Here is an 18,725-nt window from a genome sequence, read left to right as displayed (position 1 = left end):
TGGGATGATGATACTTTTATTACCTGACAGGCTTGTTTCAAGATCCAAAAGCATTATCTATGTGTTGATTTAGTGTCCTAGGTGCTTACCTTGCTATATAAACATAGATATGGGAATATAAGTTCACTTAAAAATATAGAAATATAGCATCCTAAATTCAATTACCTATGCTGGAAATAAATTTTTATCTTGAGAGAAAAATTATCAACCAGTTAAAAGCTACTGATTGAAATAATGGTTCCACTAATGAATATAGATGCCAAGGAACTAAATGACAAAATAAAATCTCATACATGCCAGAATATTTATAGCAGAACTTATCGTAACAAGGAAAAAAGGGATAGGGAATTTGGGCTTACTGGTGTAGAATAATCAAATAAATCATGATGAATAACTATAATGGGGTACTCTAGATTGTAAATAATTATACAGAAGAGGAATTCAGTGATTTAGAGAAATTCAAGAAATGCATGAAGTGATATAGAGGGAAATAAGCAGAATTAGGATAACAGTTTATAAAATGACAGCCCCAGGGTATCCTGAAACCTTTTCTTGGCACATATCACATTCTCTCTAATTCTGCTACTTTCTCTCCCCAAAGAGAAAGATTCTATTTATAGGGGCCTTACCAATAAATTCTTACATCCTCCCTTCCTCCAGAATCAATGCCTTATTTCAGGAGTACATAATCGCAGATCGTTCTTAATTGTTCACCAACTTTTTATCTCTCCCCAAGGGACCCCTGGCATCTAGCACATTCATTCCAAAGTGCTTGTCCTGCATCTACCTTCACTTTCAAAGAGCAAGTCTCTACATAGTCAAGTCCTTGAATTACTGAAAAGAAAAATAGTGAAAAATTGAATACTTAAATTACTAATCAGATGTAATCTCTTTCACATCTATACCTAACAAGAGAATTGGGCACAGGTGTTTTAGTGTAACAGAAAGGTATAACATCTCTAAGTTAAATGAGGCCCACAGAAAGCTGAGTTCAGTGTGTTCTCAAACAATGCCCAGTTACATTTGTGTCCAAGCTGACCATTTTATCGTCAAAATATTTTCTGAGAAGATTTCAGGTAAGTGGATAGTCACAAGTGGCTCCAAATGCAGAAGTGGTAGGGTATGAGTATTCAAGAGTAGCAATTATTAGGTGAAGGAGGAGGCAGTAGGAGAACAGCTTTGTTCCCTTGTTGGCCAATGGGCCCTTAATCTCCTTGGGAAGTTATAATTTGATTCCATTCCCAGTTTGTCCACAGAATCTACGGAACCTCTGCTGTGTGTGAGTATTGTGCTTTTATTAAAGAATGGAAGAAGAAACTAGGTAAAGAGAGGCACTGTGAAGAAGAGGGAGATATTGAGCCAATTCAATTCAATATGAATGATCATATTATTAATTCATTGTGACTTGGGGTAAACTGTTTTCCTCTTTGGACCTTAATTTCCAATTATGAAATAACAGACAGTCCCAAGGTTGTTTTCTGCTTCTGTAGTTCCTCAGAATTTTGTGGAAAGGGATTAGAATGTTTAGTTATTATGACAGCATAGGCCAAGGAGAATCAGAAGTGGCTATCCATGTGACTAGAAACAAGATATTTGTGGGTAGAGAGAAATAAATTAGTATTTTAATTATTTATTGTTTTTTTTTTTTTTTTTTTTTTTAGTTTTTTTCAACTATGCCCACCCTTTTTTGGGGTTGGGAGGATGTTTTCTTAGCAAACTTTCTGCTTCAAATGCTCTATAACCTATGCTACCTAGCTGGCCTGGGATTTGATGAGAGAGGGAGCATTCTTACTATTCTGATATTTATAAAAAGGTTCTAGTATATTCCTATTCTTTTTGGTTTGAGATAGATACTACTTATGATATTAACAAAAGGTCTCTCTATACTTATACTTTGTAGTATTTTTGACATAGCAGATTGTTGTAATTTGGGGAAAAAAAGAAACTATTCAGAATATTTTTATGATTTTTTATTTTTTTGTGATTTTTTTTGAATGTTTTAGTTTTTATTCTGGTTGATGGTTTTCCCAATGTTGAATCATCCTTGCTGGTATAAATCCCTCTTACAACTAATGGATGATTTATTGGGTATATACCTGTAGTCAGTTTGACAACTTGACCTTGTTTCTCAAGGAAAAGAGGTTATTGATATTCATTGTGGCTGAAGGAGAACCTGGAAGCAGCCAAAAAAAAAAAAAAAAAAGCTTGCACAGGGGAGGATTCTGGAAAGATAACAGGGTAGGTCAGAAAATGTCAAGCTCTCCAAATTTCCCCCACAACCAGAACAATTTTGCACCTTAAGGCAAACATAGCCTAGTGGGGGTGAAAAAGAAAAGAGGAGACTTGGGGCAGAACAAGGACCCTCCTGGGATAACTGGAGAAAATCCCAAGAAAGACCCCAGGTTGGGAATTAACCAGTGCAAATTATTAACATCTATAGGCTAGTTCTGCAGAAATAGCAAGTAGAGAAATCTGGGGCTATCTGTGTTTGATTGGAATGTCAGCTGAACCGCACGAACTTTCACCTCCCAGTCAGTATGGGTAACCAAGTCTCAGTCCAGAAAACCTGAAGGAACTTCAGTTGATCTGGAATACCAGGTCCAACTGTCTTGAGAGACACAGACAAGGGTAAGAAGGAATCAGCACACCCAGTGAGTGGAGGAGTAGTGGACAGGGATGCTACTGGCTATGGGCACTTGCAGGAGGGGGAAGCTTTTGGTTTGGGGGGGTACAGATAGAGGGAAGAGCTGAAGTCAAACTAGAGGCACTATCCTCCCCACCCCCAGTATTAAAGATGCTTACACTAATACTTTTTATTTTAAAAAATGAACAATATAATCAACCATATCAATAACAAAACCAACAGAAATCATATGATAATCTCAATAGCTGCAGAAAAAGCTTTTGACAAAATTCAGAGAGCATAGGGATAAAGGGAGTTTTTCTTAAAATAATAAGCAGAATCTCTCTAAAACATACAACAAGCATAATTTGTAATGAAAAGAACCTGGACACATTCTCAATTACATCAGGGTGAAACAAGAATGTTCATTATCATCATCTATTATTCAGCATTGTATTAGAAATGTTAACTTTAGCATTAAGAAAAGAAAAAGAAATTAAAGGAATTGGAATAGGCAATAAGGAAATAAAACTATCACTTTTTCTAGATGATATCACTTAGAGAATCCTAGAGAATCATCCAAAAATCTACTGGAAACAATTCACAGCTTTAGGAAAGTTGCAGAGTATAAAATAAACCCACACAAATCATCAGCATTTCCATATATTGCTGACAAAGCCCATCAGAAAGAGATAGTAAGAGAAATTCCATTTAAAATTACTGTAGACAAAATAAAAATTGGGTGATCTACCTGCCAAGACAAACCCAAGAACTATATGAACACAATTATAAAACATTTCTCACACAAATAAAATCAGATATCAACAATTGGAAAAATATCAATCGTTCGAGCTAATATTATAAAAATGACAATTCTAACTAAATTGGCCTACATTATTTTATAGAACTTGAATAATAATAATGAAATGCATCTTGAAGAACAAAAGGTCAAGAATGTGAAGAGAATTGATGAAAAAAATAAAACAAAGGCTGGTGGCTTAGTGGTAGCAAATCTAAATTTATATTATAAAGCAGCAGTCATCATAACCATTTGGTACTGGCTAAGAAATAAGAGTGGTGGATTAAATGCACACAACATAATAAGCAAGACCTATAACATTGTAGTATTTGATAAACCCCTAAACTCCAGCTTCTGAAATAAGAATTCACTATTTAACAAAAATTGCTAAGAAAACTAGAAAATAATGTCAGAAACCTACATCTCACATCCCATCACAAAATAAGGTCAAAATGGATGCATGATGTAGACATAAAGGATAATACCATAAACAAATTAGGAGAGCAAGAAATAATTTACTTATCAGATTTTTGGGAAAGGGAGGAATTTATGACCAAAGAAGAACTGGAGAGCATTATGAAAGGCAAAATAAATGACTTTGATTACATTAAATTAAAAGGTCTTTGCACAAACAATCAACAGAAAGAAAATTACAAAGGAAGTATAAAAGTGGGGGGGAAATCTTTATAGCCAGTATTTTTGATAAAGGTCTTATTTCTTAAAATTGTGTCAAATTTAAAAGAATATACATCATTCCCATCAAAGAATATACACCATTGATAAATGGTCAAGGGATATGAATAGACAATTTTCAGATGATTAAATTAGTTATTTGTAGTTATATGAAAAAAATGCTCTAAATCACTATTGAGTAGAGAAATGCAAATTAAAACAACTTTGAGGTATCACCTCAAACCTCTCAGATTGGCTAAAATGACAGGAAAGGATAATGATAAATGTTGGAGGAAATGTGGGAAAACTGGGACGTTAATACATTGTTGATAGACTTGTGAAATGATCCAACCATTTTGGAAAGCAAAGCAGTCCAAAGGAATATAAAACTGTGCATACCTTTTGACTAGGCAGTGTCATTATTGGGTCTGTATCCCAAGGAAATCATAAAGAAGGGAAAAAGAATTCATATGTGCAAAATTGTTTATAGCAACTCTTTTTGTGGTAGCAAAAAATTTGAAAAGGAATGAATGACTATCAATTGGGGAATGGCTGAACAAGTTGAGGTACATGAAGGTAATGGAATATTTTTGTTCTATAAAAAATGATGAACAAACAGATTATAGAAAGGTCTGTAAAGATTTACATGAACTGATGCTGAGTGAAACAAGCAGAACCAGCAATACATTGTACACAGTAACAGCAAGAATGTCCAATGATGAACTATGAAAAGCTTGGGTCTTCTCAGTAGTTCAGTTATCCAAAGGAATTCCCATAGACTTTGGACATAAAATGGCATCTCTAACTAGAGAAAGAACTAAGGAGACAGAATGTAAATCAATATGTGCTATGTTCACTTTTTTTTTTCCTATTTTTTTTCTCTCTCCCTTGGCTTTTCCCCATTTGCTCTGATTTTTCTTTCCCAACAGAATTCAATGTGTATTAAAAATAAATAAACTAAAAAAATGAACAGGTAAAAAAGAAAAAAACCCAACCATAGAAACTTATTGTGGAAATAGCAAAGACTGGAGTTCACTTTCAGAGGAGGACAATGAAATTTTTTTTAAGTGTCTTTTACCTCGAAGAGTAATATTAAAAAATTTATAGAAGAACGCATAAAAGATTTTTAAAATAAAGTGAGAAATATTAAGGAAAAACTAAAAAAAAACATAAAAACCATCCAAGAAAAACAAGAATATGAAAAAAAAATTAGCCAACTATAAAAGGAGATAGAGTATTAAAGAATAATATAATTCTTTAAAAATTAGAATTGGGTGTAGAAAAGCCAGTGAAGCTATGAGAGACCAAGATATAACTTATAAAATGTAAAGAATGGGGGGAAAATAGAACAAAAATATTTTATAAGAAAAACAATAGATCTGGAGAACAAGTCAAGAAGAGAAAATATAAAAAGAATTGAACTATCTGAAAGCTGTGAACAGCAACCAAAAAAAGAACTTTGACACAACAATGCAAGAAATAATTTTTTAAAAAAACTGTCCTGGAATGATAAAGCAGGAGGAAAAAGTAAAAGTGGAAAAAAATCTTTGTAGAATTATAGAAAATATATAAAAATATTATTACCCAATTTTGAAACCCCCAGAACAAGGAAAATTTTGCAACAAAACAAACAAAAATGTTTTTCAAATATGTTTGAGCTACAATTAGAATTATAAAAGCTTTAGCAGTAGCCACAATAAAAGACTTCAGGTTCTGGAATAACATATTAACAATCAGAAGTAGTAGGCTTGTAGCCAAAAATATTATATCCAGCAAAATTATATATAATATTGTATGAAAAAAATGGACATTCAGCAAATTTGTGGATTTTTAGTTTGTTGTCTCAATCAATCCTGAACATAATAAAAAAAATTAACATATCAGAAACAATATCAAAGATTAATTTTAAGGAATTCAACATGGACAAATCATTTATGCATTATGCGTGGAAATATATACCATATATTTAAGATTGACATTGGTAGTTGGATAGTTCAAAAGAAAGACAGGGTCAGAGCTGAGTATGATCTGATTCTAAAAAGCAGTATGATCTAGGGAAAGGTTTTTAAAAAAAAAAATAGTAATTAGGTTATATAGATGAGGTTCAGAGGAAGAACTGATACAGAGACGTTAGAAGGCAGAGGAGGGCTCATAGTCCCGAAACCTATTCACATCAAGAATGGATTAAATAGGGAATACTACAAATACATGACATAAAGGTTTTAGCATCCTCCAAAATTTGTAAAGAAATAAGAGAGGAAAGAATAGAACAAGGTGGAATATAGAGGGACATGTAGATTTCTCTCAGTGGAACAAGGTAGGTAACTTAATGGGCAAGGAATAAAGGATTAGGTGGGGTATAGAAAGGTAATCAGAGTAATGGTACTAGGATAAAATGTGTAAATTAATGGGGAAAAGAATAGAGAGGGGAAAGCATGACATAGGAAAAGGTAGGATTAAAAAGGGCATTTAGAAAACTTGCATATGAGATATGAAAAATAGTAAGGATCTAAGATAGATCCTAGATTGTTCCTCTAGGGACTGGGAAAGTAGTGATGAACTCTATATTGACAGGAAATGTAGGGGGGGATGCTTTAGCAGGGGTCCTCAAACTTTTTAAATAGGGGGCCAGTTAACTGATCCTCAGATTGTTGGAGGGCCAGACTATAGTAAAAACAAAAACTTTGTTTTGTGGGCTTTTAAATAAAGAAACTTCATAGCCCTGGATGAGGGGGATAAATGTCTTCAGCTGCCGCATCTGGCTCGTGGGCCATAGTTTGAGGACCCCTGCTTTAGGGGAAAAGAAAAATGAGTTCTATTTTGAATATATTAAGTTTAGGATGTCTATTGGACATCCAGATTGAGATAGCTGAAAGGCAGTTAGAGATGTAAGATTAGAAGTTAGCAAAGATATTGAGGATAGAATAGGTAACAGAGAGCTTTCAATATGTTGGGATAATGTTACAATCTGCTTGCCTTCTTTTTCATAACCAACCAATCGTGGCCTATAGTTTGTTTGTTCAGCTTTGACATGTTAGTTCACTCTTCTCTCTGTCCTTTTTTAGATCATATTCTTATTAGAACCTCTTAGATCACAGCCATAATCTTCTCCTGACTCCCCATTTGACTCAGAACTGCCACCTGTTCTTCAAAGATCAAATAAAGCTTGAACTACTCTAGGACACCTTGAGTACCTCCTTGTCATACACTTTACTCTCTGCTTGGTAAGAATTTTCCTCCATAGAGCTCAAAAAGCAATTTTGTTTTTACACTTGATATACTTCCATCTTGTAATAATTAAGAGGTATCCTTTCCATTTGTCAGACCAGGAGTTCCTTGAGGGGAAGGGACTATATTTTTTTGTATCAAGCATGGACAACCAGTAGTCCTTCAAATGAAAAGATTAAAGATGTTGGATGTTGATAATGGTGTAACCATAGGTACATCCTGTTCAATACAGGTCCAGCAGAGTGCTCCTACAAGAAGAAAAGTAATGGCTGACTTGAAGAAAATAGACTAGAAGGTAGAGAGATGGAAGAGTCTGGAAGCTTAGTCAATAGAGACAAATAACTGGAACATATCAATTCCAGATTAGCCTCAATAGGAATAATTAAGGGGGAAGGACAGAGCCCAGCATGAGCTCAGGGCTTTCTTATACTTAATAATCCTCTCCAAAAAATAGCTTCTCAACTAAATACTAATAACCATGCTAGAAAAACAGAAGATATGATTGATATTGGGGAGATAGGCTCAAGCTTTTAAGTCCCTTGGAATCATTCTGAGCTTTATGATCTTTCTCTTTGACAGATATTGACAGTTCTGAGTTTCCCTGACACCAGCTATGTACACCTTGATTTTCCTGAGTGCTCAACAACTAGTCAAAGATGAGGAGGCCACATGTAAAATCTTGGAATCTGTGCCATGCATTGTGTATGATGTCCTATTTAAAGTGGCTTACAGAGAAAATAAGACAAAGGTGCTGTGTGATCTGGTGAAGATGTGGCCTTACTCCCGATTTAAATTCCAGGAGCTGTTACAGACATGTTGGTGCTCTTCCAGGAGTCTTTCCAGGAGTCCTTCCAGGAATTGTCAAGAATGTCAGGAGATTATCGATTATGATGAGTCAAGTATAAATAAAATTGATGCCATTATCTTGGGAGTGTTGAACTATATAAAAAAAGCAAACACGGATGATTCACAGCAGCTCCCAAGAAGGTTTGTCCTTAGGGAACCTGGGAAAGTTTTACCATATTCTGGGAAACATTCTGTTGGATTCATTTCAGCTAATATTTGCTAAGCATCTATCACAGGCAAGGATGCTAGGGTAGACATTTAAAGTGTTCATGGATATAGCACAAAGTCAGATTATTTCATACAAAGCAATCTCAGGACGAGGAAAACTCAAACAGCTACAGGGGAATGGGAAAAGACTACTAGAAATAACTAGTGATTAGAATTTGGATCACTTAAATTCAGTACAGTAAAATTAACTGAATCACAAGAGCATTAGATCACAAAAGAATATTAGCATTCTTCTCTCAAAATTGGAAAATTTTACATAGAACCAAAGAGAAAAATATAGAATTGAACAATTTTCTAGAGAATAAGAACTAAAAATATATTACATAATCTTACTGGCAGGAAATTGAATCTTTTCTTTCAACTTTGTAAAATGCTAGCAATATCTAATTTTAAAAGTGAAGAGGGAGTGTATTTTCAATATGGGGAACCAGCTCTAAAAATCTCAATAGGGAAGAGACAGCAATCTGTTAGGTTGATGAGGACAGTGCATAGTGTATATCCATGAGATGAGTATCAAAAAGGTCCAGAAAGAGATATGAGAGTTAGACTCTAGAGAATTCAAATCTCAAACTGAGGATGTTATATTTCATTCTGAGGGAAATGGGGAGGCCCTAAAGATTGGCTATGAAAGTGATATCAGACTTAAGGTTTAGAAATGTAAATTTGAAGGCAATATGGAAGTTGGATTAGAATGGGAAGAATCTGAAAACAGGAAGACAAATTTAGAAGTTATTTAAATAGTCTCACTAGCTCTAATTAGCTTAGGGACTGTGTGAGTGAAGATGGAGTCAAAAACCAAAAAGAATTGAGAAAACTATGAAACTGGCTATGGAGCATTTTGGAAAAGAGGATAAAGGCAACACTGGGATTGAAGCTTGAAAACTAGAGATAACTAGCCAATTGCCAATTGATAATAAGTATTTAAGCTTATTATTATAAGCTTAAACATAGCACATTATAGTTTTGGCCTCAGAGCTAGGAAGATCTGTGTTCAAAGCCCACCCCTCACACCATTAACTGGGCAAGTCATTTAAGCTCTTAGTGTTGTACTGGTAGAGGGAATCTCCCAATATATACTGAATATACCTTGAATCGCCCAATATATATTGAAGTCCCTATATTAATCACTTGAGAAGTTTGATTGCTTTCCCTATCAGGGACTATACTAGGCACTGGGAATAATAATACCAAAGAGGAATAATCTCTGCCATCAGATATCTTCCATTTTGTAAAAGAAACATGCATATTGAAGAATATTCAAGGTAATTTTCTTTTTTCTTCGAGGTAGAGATGATGCTAGAATGGGGAGGAGAGAATAGGTGGTATTAACAAAGTCCTCATGCAAGAGACTATATCTTTTCGAGGTTGGGGAGTTGATAAATAGAAGTATTACAAGAAATAAAAACCATTCTGATGCTGAAGTGAAAGTTCAGTTTAACTGAGAGCCAAATTTTCAGAACATTCATTTTCTATTATTTCCTGATGACTGTTAATGCAATTTACAATATTAGTCATTTCTTGACTCAATTTATTTTGCTGTACTTCAGTTCATCTAAGTCAGTGAATGCTTCTCTTGATGAATAATATTTGTATAGCACATTTAAAATTTATGTGGTGCAATTTATTTAGTCATTCTCTAAATGATAGCATTCATTGTGGTAGGGTATCAGATTGATGTCTACTACATATTATACATATGTTGGAAATATGGCCTCCTTAGGGTATATACTATATATGTACAAAAGCATCTCAAGATCAAAAAATTAGAATATTTTAGTTAATGTTTGACAACTATCTTTCCAAGAAACTGCTTTTAAACACTGTGATGTGCTTTTAAGTTGTTTGTATTTTCTTCATCATGATCTAAAGAAAAGATAACCAACAAAATCACAAATGAAATGTTGATTTGAACCAAATACCAGTTTTTGAGGTATAAATGTTCACATTGGAAAATTTTAACAATTGATTCTTCTGAGTCAGTTTGAGATGACTCCAGCATATCCAACATTTAAGATTTACCAAGTAAAGGAAAAGATGGACGGAGGAGAGATGGACGGAGGAGAGATGGACGGAGGAGAGATGGACGGAGGAGAGATGGACGGAGGAGAGATGGACGGAGGAGAGATGGACGGAGGAGAGATGGACGGAGGAGAGATGGACGGAGGAGAGATGGACATGTGAACATTAGAATTCATGATCATGAAAGTGGAAGCCAAAGGTGATAGAAGAAATAAACAACTATAACTCACTAAGTGGAGCTGAGGGGAAATGACAGAGTAAATAATGGGGTCTAAATAGATTGAGAACATCAACCTGGCCTCTAATATGAAGGCATGAACTAGAGTGAGAAGGATAATGCCTTCTGGTCAATAGATGTATCCAGGATCTAGTCTGGGTAATCAGTTTGTATAACATGAATCTCAAAGTAGCAGTGGGTTCTAAGTGATAAGAATAGGAGTATATCAGTGGAGGCAAGGAGTCATTGGACTCTTTTCCCCCCCACCCCAATCCCCAAGACCACTGAATCGGGAGAAAAAAGGAAAGGAGGTAGCCATAATGAATCCAATGCTAGGAATATAGTGTAATCTCATGAAGCCCCACCTCAATGAGTTCCAGAAAATTGAAGGAGCTAGAGGAAGAATTGTAAAAGGAAATGAAGCATGTTATTTATGGAACAGGCATCCACAAATAATCAATGAAGATATTCCAGAAGGGTCAACGAAGAAGAGTTTAATTTAGAAATAGTATATTTGGTAAGGTAATTGAAATTGAAGGAATAAACAGCTTGGTTTGAGAAGGAGTTCGTGTTTTGAAAGATTCAGTGGGATGAATAGAATAAGAGGCAGCATGAATGTGTCAATCATTGTAGAATGAATGCAGAGCTATCAGAAGAAGGGAAGAGATCCATTGAAGAAGACAGGCAAGTTAGAATTTTCAAGATCTGCCCCAGGAATTAACTGCCTGATGTCATGGCAAGAAGTGTGTCTCTTTCCTAAGAGACGCTTAGAATTCTTCTTAAGTCGTAGTTGAAGGAATTATATCCTCCAAGTAAAAAAATAATAATAATGGGTAGTGTTTGTAGTCCTGGAGATACTTAAGGCAGTAAAGACCATACTTGAGTATCTGGAAGCCTGACACAGAAGCAAGATTAGGGGTGGGTGTGTGTGTGTGTGTGTGTGTGTGTGTGTTTATGTTGGTGTAGGAAGAAGGCATGAGTGATTTCTTCTGGAGGCTCATGTTTCTGCAATCTTGATGTGAAATAAGGACTTGATCTGGGATTATCACTGACAAGAGAACTCTTGGATGAGTTAATTTCCACCATGAATGATGGTTAACAATTTCTCTGCCACCAACAGATTTAGGAAATTAGTTAAAATACTGAGAGGTCAAGTGGCTCTTCAAGACAGAACATTTCAAAGGCTAGACTTCCATCTATGTCTTCCTATTCTTCATACTTGCTCTTTTCACTGTATAACAAATCCCCACATGGAAGATCAAATAGAGGCATGCAGAGCTGAAATAATTTTTCAGTTTATATCAGTCTATTGGGCTCCCATCACCATTGTGGAGATGGATACGGTTATGGTTAGGAAAGATCCATTCTGTTCCAAAAGAAAAAAGGCTAAGGTATCAATAACTTACAGGATAAAAGAATGTTTTCATTCCCTTAGCTAGAACATTCCTGACTGCAACCCAGTTGGTGCTTCTGCTTGGTAACATATTAATAGAAGTATATGTAAGGAATAGTAAATTTTTGAACTAGGTATCCCTCCAGCCATGATAAGCACACCTTCCTAGGACTTCTTGCCAAAGCTATGAATTTTTCCTTTTTTTTCCCCCTTGATGCAGGATATTGAAGCAGGTGGATATGACAGGATTAGTTAGTAGAGATACTTGTTGGAATGAAGAACTCATGAGACTGTGGACCACATCAATAAGCGCTTCCCAAATCTACAACTCATCACAGCAGCAGACAGATGATCCACAAAGCCAGAGAGGAGACCAGATGGCAGAAGGATTTCCGGTCTCAACACAAGAAACACATGTGGATCTCCTGATAGATCTCCAAATGACCGCTTCCCTTTGGAAATTTCTAAGGAAAATTCTCGAGGACGAGACCAACAACCATCTCCACCTGAAGTGCCGAAATTTCTACTCTTCCTACACTTTTCTTCGTGATTATGTAAAATGTTTTACTCTTTTAAACTCTTTGGCAATCTGCAGAATGGACCTAAGATATAGCAAAATAACCTTGATGAAAAGCAAATGGCTTATGTCACAGATGGTAATTTTACAAAACTTGCAGAGCCTGTTTTTACCTTCTTTTAGTATAGATGAAAAAAAGACTGCGCCCCTTGCACAAAAGACTGATATTCAAATTCTTGCTGAAAAACTGGGCAAATTGAAACATCTCAGAGAGATTTCTATTCATTGTCTTTGTCTTTCAGACCTCGTGGAGTATCTACTTAGGTAAGCAGGACAACCATTGTATCTCCACTGAGAGAACATTGGTGTATTTCTCTTCCCGTATCCCCTGCAACTATTATCATTCATCTTTTTTTGTCATATTGCCAAACTGAGGGATGAACATAGAACTAACACATAGATCTGCTTTTATTCTACTTCTTCTCTTTCTTTCCCTTGCTCACACCTCTAATATTAGATTTTTACTGTTTTTCTTTCCCATCTACCTTCTCATGATAAGCCAGTTTCCATATTTGGAGTGAAGATGTTTGACTATTTTCTATTACAGGCCCTGTTTATTCAGATAGATTAATTTTTTTCACATTAAACTCTGTTTCTATATATGTTCTAACCTCCTATGACTAATTTAGATGGAAGTAAGGTTCAAGTGACATCAGATCCCCCACCCCATTTTCCATGTTTGTAGAGATTTTTTTTCTCTAGAACCCAGAATATTTGCTCCCAAAGGCATATATGGAAAAGTCAGTCTGCCCTAAAACTTTAGGGTCCCTGGAATGTATTTCTCTGGCCTCTTCCAGGTTTATCTGATCATTAAACTTCCTTCTTGGCAGCTTACACACATCATTGTGGGTTTTTTGGAACCTTTGGTCAGTACTGCTAGATTTCAAAGCACATGGATGGATTAGACTTTTATAGAAGACCCACCTATTCTTGTAGCAACTACTTTGATATTTTGATAAGTGTTATCTATGGAGCCATTTATAATCTTCACAATTGATGTTGTATACATCAGAACCCTGGGACATCTACACAAGACCTTTTCATTTGTTTCCATATGACATGCCAATCCTGGTTGAGCTGAGAATTTAGTTCTGTTTCTGATATTTCTGGTGTTACAAGTTCCGTGTCCCCAGATTATACTCTTGAAGTTTTACTAGCTTTCAGTACTTTTTTTTTCATTTATTCATAACAACCTTCCCCAATTACTTTCCTATAGTCATTTTCCTATATCTAGGACTTCTTTGGTGACCTAAAGATTTTTTAAATTTAGATTAAAGATTTATTTTGATGATCATTGAATAGGTTATTTATCTTAACTTGAAAAAAAAAATTTTAAAACCAGTATAAGTTAGTTTCCTCATTGTTCTGTTTTTTTTTTTTTTTTTTTCAATTCTGGATCCTTAACTTGGTCAATACCTAAAATCTCTTACCTAGAGGATTAAATGTGTCCAGAATAGGTAGAAGACTAGAAGATGAAGGCATTCCATTAGCAGATATAGAGGAGGAAATAGAAATAGTTCTGAGTTTTTAGTAGATAGAATACATGTCTTTATTTTTTTTTCTTTTATTTTCAGAGATCTACCTTACCCCCTACAGAGCCTTCAACTTTCTTACTGCTCTCTGACAGAGAAAGATCTAACTTACATGGCCCAGAGTCACCATAGCGCCCATCTCATAAAGCTGGATCTTTCTTGCAACAGGCTAACAGAACAACGAGATTCTTTCCTGAAACTTCTAAAATCAGTCTCAAACTCACTGAAGTGGCTAAATATAACAAATTGTGGGCTCAATGACGCTGACTTTGATGAAATCTCATCCTATCTGTATTCCTGTACCAGCCTCTCCCATCTTGGTCTGCATGGCAATTCACTATCTAAGAGGAGTTTGATTGCTTTCTTGGAGCCATCCCTATGCAAACTGCTCAACATGAAGATAATATCGGTTCCAATCTTCTCGGATTGTTACAGAAATTTAAGGACATCAAAGCAATACGATGAGAGTAGCGATTTTCTCTCTATCCTGAATGAAACGAAGTCAACGCAACTCACAAGAGAAGGCTTGACCATTACGTTGACTTATAATTCTCTCTCTGATGTGGGTGACTATTTTGATCTGCGGTAATGGGTTAATGATAATAATTGAGGAGAATCTCATTAAACCAAATGTTTAATTACTATTTTTATCAGGTTGGAGACAATGTATATGCACTTGTCATTTGCTCTTTGTGTAAAGTGATATCCTTCAATGTTTTTATATCATTTTAAATAAATGTCTTTTAAAGTATTAATTATTTGCATATATAATGATTTGTTGTCTTTTATGTTTCTAGTTTTTGACTAATAAAATTAAAACTTCCATAAATATTTTTCTAAAGATAGTTTAAGTGTAACCAATATAAAATCAGACTTAAAAATCAATTAAGGAAAACTGCAAAGAAGGAAATTCCAGACTGGATCTCAAGAAAAATATTTTATCAAATAAAGCTTTCCAAAAGTCAGATTATTAGTTTTAAGAAATAGTAGTAATAAAAAAAAAGAAAGGAAAGAAAAGAAATACTAGTACTTTGTTGTGGTCTCAAAAGAAATTGAGTCAAAAAAACTATCAAATATTGGAAAGGGGATTCTGATTCAGCTAAGTAGGATGAGTTGAGGTGATCTGTGTCCCTTGAAACTTTTCAGTTCTATGAATTTTTCCCTAAAAATCTAGGAAGAAAATTGTTTGAACACTTGATTCTTTGAGCCCAGACTTAACTGTATAAGGTCAAAAGAATGAGACACACACACACACACACACACACACACACACCAAATTAGATCAACCACAAAAGAGGGAACAAAAAATTTTCAGAGAAACTGCAGCCAAAGAAATAAGCAAAGAATCTCAAAAAAAAAGTTATAATACAAAAAAAAAAAAAGCAAGGTAAGAACCCAAGACATAGAGAAAACTATCATAATACAATAGCTGTAAGAGGGAACTCGCAGGTCACATAAATCCCTAAGGTAGTTAAGAATCGTAATAACAGATTTCAAGAAACATTTAGAACATGTAAGATTAGAAATTGGACAATGAGGGTAAAACATTTAGGAGACAAACATGAGAATTTAAGTTGTAGAAAAGATGGGATCTAGTGAGAGGCAGATGAGTTTCATGAAGCAATAGTTGTGGACAACAAGAGTGGTATAGGAAAAATTAAAACAACAGAAATGAAAGAAGACAAACTTTTTAAAATTTTTATTTATTTTATGAAAAACAGAATATGAAAAGAGAAGGAATTCAAAACAAAATAAAACAAATATTGTCATGTGCCCAGAAGAATATCAAGGAGGATTCAAAATATGTAAGAATAAATTATTGGTTTTAGAAAGGTTATATAATAAAGGAATTATATTCATGATAGTTCATCTTTCTTTGACTTCCTTATAGGTCTTTGTTTTTTTTTTTTCCCTCTGCTGTGTAACTTTTTACTTTATTCTTTTTTCCCCTTTCATGTTCCTCACCTCCCCCAAGCAAGCTATAGTAAAGCAAGGATATATTTATGTGTACTTATGTAGATATCTACATACACACAGATGCACTCACACACATACCTTAAACACACACACACAACTTTCTCATCCATGCTAACTCTTTGTTTTAATTCTTCTCCTTAACTTGCCTTGCTATTACTTAATCTCCCCACCACCACCACCTATGAAAACCTTCCTTGTCTTTTTCCCTGCACTCTTTGTTTTGCTCTCCTCCCATCCCTCCATCCTTATCTCCTTATAGATTTTGGAGGATGCTATGCCCTTTATGGTAGATATGTAGTGCTGCCTATTTAATCCATTCTCAAAGTGATTAGGTTTTCAGAACTGCAAGCATTCCTTCCCCTCTAATGATTCTGTATCTATTCTTGCTCTGCACTTCATTTGTATAATACAATTACTCTTTTTACCTTTTTCTAAGTGATTTTGTTTTTTAGAGTCAGATCACATTGAAATCTGCTCCAATCTTTCTTTTGAGATATCCAATTGCTGATGTCGATCTTAAACATATGCTATACATTTCCATGTAAAAAACAAACAATATGTTCACGTTATGTTCTTTTGAAACTGATCTTTGATATTGGCTCTTATATGTTAAAATTTCTATTGAGTTTAGTTTGGCTGAAAGTCCTGAAAATCTTCAAGTTTCTTGATGTCCTTTTTTCATTCAATATTATGGATAATATTGCTGGATGATATTTTTGGCAGCTAACCCAGTTCTTTTGATTGCCAGTATATATGATTCCAGGACCTGGGCCTTTTATTGTGACTGATATTAAGCTGTGTACAATTCTAATTATAGATCCAGAATATTTGAATTGGCTTTTTTTCTTGTTGCAAAATTTTCTCTTTGATCTGGGGGTTTCAAAATGTGTAAATGTTGTAGGGGATGTGGGAAAACTGGGACACTAATACATTGTTGGTGGAGTTATAAATTTATCCAACCATTCTGGAGAACAATTTGGAACTATGACCAAAAGGTTATCAAACTATACATACCTTTTGATCTAGCAGTGCCTCTACTGGTCTTGTATTCCAAATAGATCATAAAAAAGGGGAAAGGATTCACATGTGCAAAAATGTTTGTAGCAGCTCTTTTTGTAGTGGCAAAGGAACTAGAAATTGTGTGCATGCCCATCAGTTGAAGAATAGCTGAATAAGTTATGGTATATGAATGTTATGGAATATTATTGTTCTATAAAAAATGATCAGCAGGCTAATTTCAGAAAGGTCTGGAGAGACTTGCATAAATTGATGCTAAGTGAAGTTAGTAGAACCAAGAGAACGTTGAACACAGCAACAAGAAGATGATGTATTATTTTTACATGATCAGTTCTTATGGACATAGCTCTTTTCAGCAATGAGGTGATTCAGGCCAATTCCAATAGACTTCTGATGTAGAGAGCCATCTGCACTCAGAGAGAGAACTGTGGAGACTGTGCATCACAACATAGTACTTTCACCTTTTTTGTTGTTTGCTTGCTTTTTGTTTTCTTTCTCATTTTTTTTCCTTTTTTGATCTGATTTTCTTGCATAGCATGCTAAATATGGAAATATATATAGAAGAATTGCACATGTTCTAATATATATTGGATTACTTGCTACTTAGAGGAGAGGATAGAAGGAAAAGGATAAAAATTTTGATATATAAGGTTTTGCAAGGATGAATGTTGAAAACTATCTCTGCATATATTTTTAAAATGAAAAACTATTATTTAAAAAATAATTAAAATGTTTATAGGAAAAAAATTCTTATGTGTTTTCCACATAGGATTCCACATAGGATTTCTTTGAGGGGGTGTTCAGTGGATTCTTTCTATTTCTACTTTTCCCTCATGTTCATGTCCTCCAGGACAATTTCCTTGGATTATTTCTTTCATTATTGTGTCAAGGTTCTTTTCTTGGTCACAGATTTCAGGTAGTCCTATTATTCTTATATTTTCTTTTCTTGATCTGTTGTTTTTCTTATAAGATGTTTCACATTCTGTTCTATTTTTTCATTCTTTGTAATCTGTTTTGTTATTTCTTGATCTCTCATAGCTTCCCTGGCTTTCCCTTACCCAATTCTAATTTTTAAATAGTTATTTTCAGCTTTGAGATCTATATCTCCTTTTCTAATTGGTTAACTATTTCTTCATAATCTTGTTTTTCTTGGATAGTAAGTTTTTTAGTTTTTTTTTAGTTTTTCCTCAATATCTCTCATTTGATTTTTAAATCCTTTTTTAGTTCTTTTATAAATTCTCCCTGGGCAGGGGACCATTTCACATTATTCTTTGGGGTAAAAGAAGCTTTTTTTAAAAAAAAATTTCAGTATCCTCCTCTAAAGGTGAACCTGGTCTTCCTTGTTCCCATAGTAAGTTTCTGTGATTGGGTTCGTTCTTCTTTGCCAATTCATTCTTTTTAAAATGAGAAGAATTAGTGTAAGCTCCTCTAATTATGCCTCTAGGTTCACTTTAACTCTCCACTCTGACCTAGAACCCAAAACCAAAAGTTCCCTACTCCTCAAAGTGCCTACTCTGCCATCTTTCCAGAATCTTCTCCAGAAGACGAAACTTTCAAACTAATCACTGGAAGACCTTATATTTTTTAAATCAAAAGG

At 34.6% G+C, this 18,725-nt stretch overlaps 1 protein-coding gene across 2 annotated transcripts; it reads left to right on the top strand.

Annotated features, from left to right (window-relative positions):
• The first annotated feature begins 958 nt into the window (after positions 1 to 958).
• LOC116420719 (leucine-rich repeat-containing protein 14-like) lies at positions 959 to 14,889 on the top strand. Of its 2 annotated transcripts, XM_031947335.1 has the most exons (5): positions 959 to 1,076; positions 7,160 to 7,318; positions 7,902 to 8,309; positions 12,246 to 12,866; positions 14,177 to 14,889. In XM_031947335.1, exons 3-5 carry the CDS (start codon positions 7,936 to 7,938, stop codon positions 14,721 to 14,723), a joined length of 1,542 nt encoding a protein of 513 aa, XP_031803195.1. In that variant the 5' UTR covers positions 959 to 1,076; positions 7,160 to 7,318; positions 7,902 to 7,935; the 3' UTR covers positions 14,724 to 14,889. The 2 variants fall into 2 exon arrangements, with proteins under 2 accessions (XP_031803195.1, XP_031803196.1); XM_031947336.1 differs by lacking the exon at positions 7,160 to 7,318.
• The last annotated feature ends 3,836 nt before the right edge of the window (positions 14,890 to 18,725 follow it).

This window comes from Sarcophilus harrisii, chromosome 1, assembly GCF_902635505.1.
Source record: "Sarcophilus harrisii chromosome 1, mSarHar1.11, whole genome shotgun sequence".
NCBI lineage: Eukaryota > Metazoa > Chordata > Mammalia > Dasyuromorphia > Dasyuridae > Sarcophilus > Sarcophilus harrisii.
Note: the sequence above shows the minus strand (reverse complement) of the source record. Positions and strands in the feature narration are given on the sequence as shown.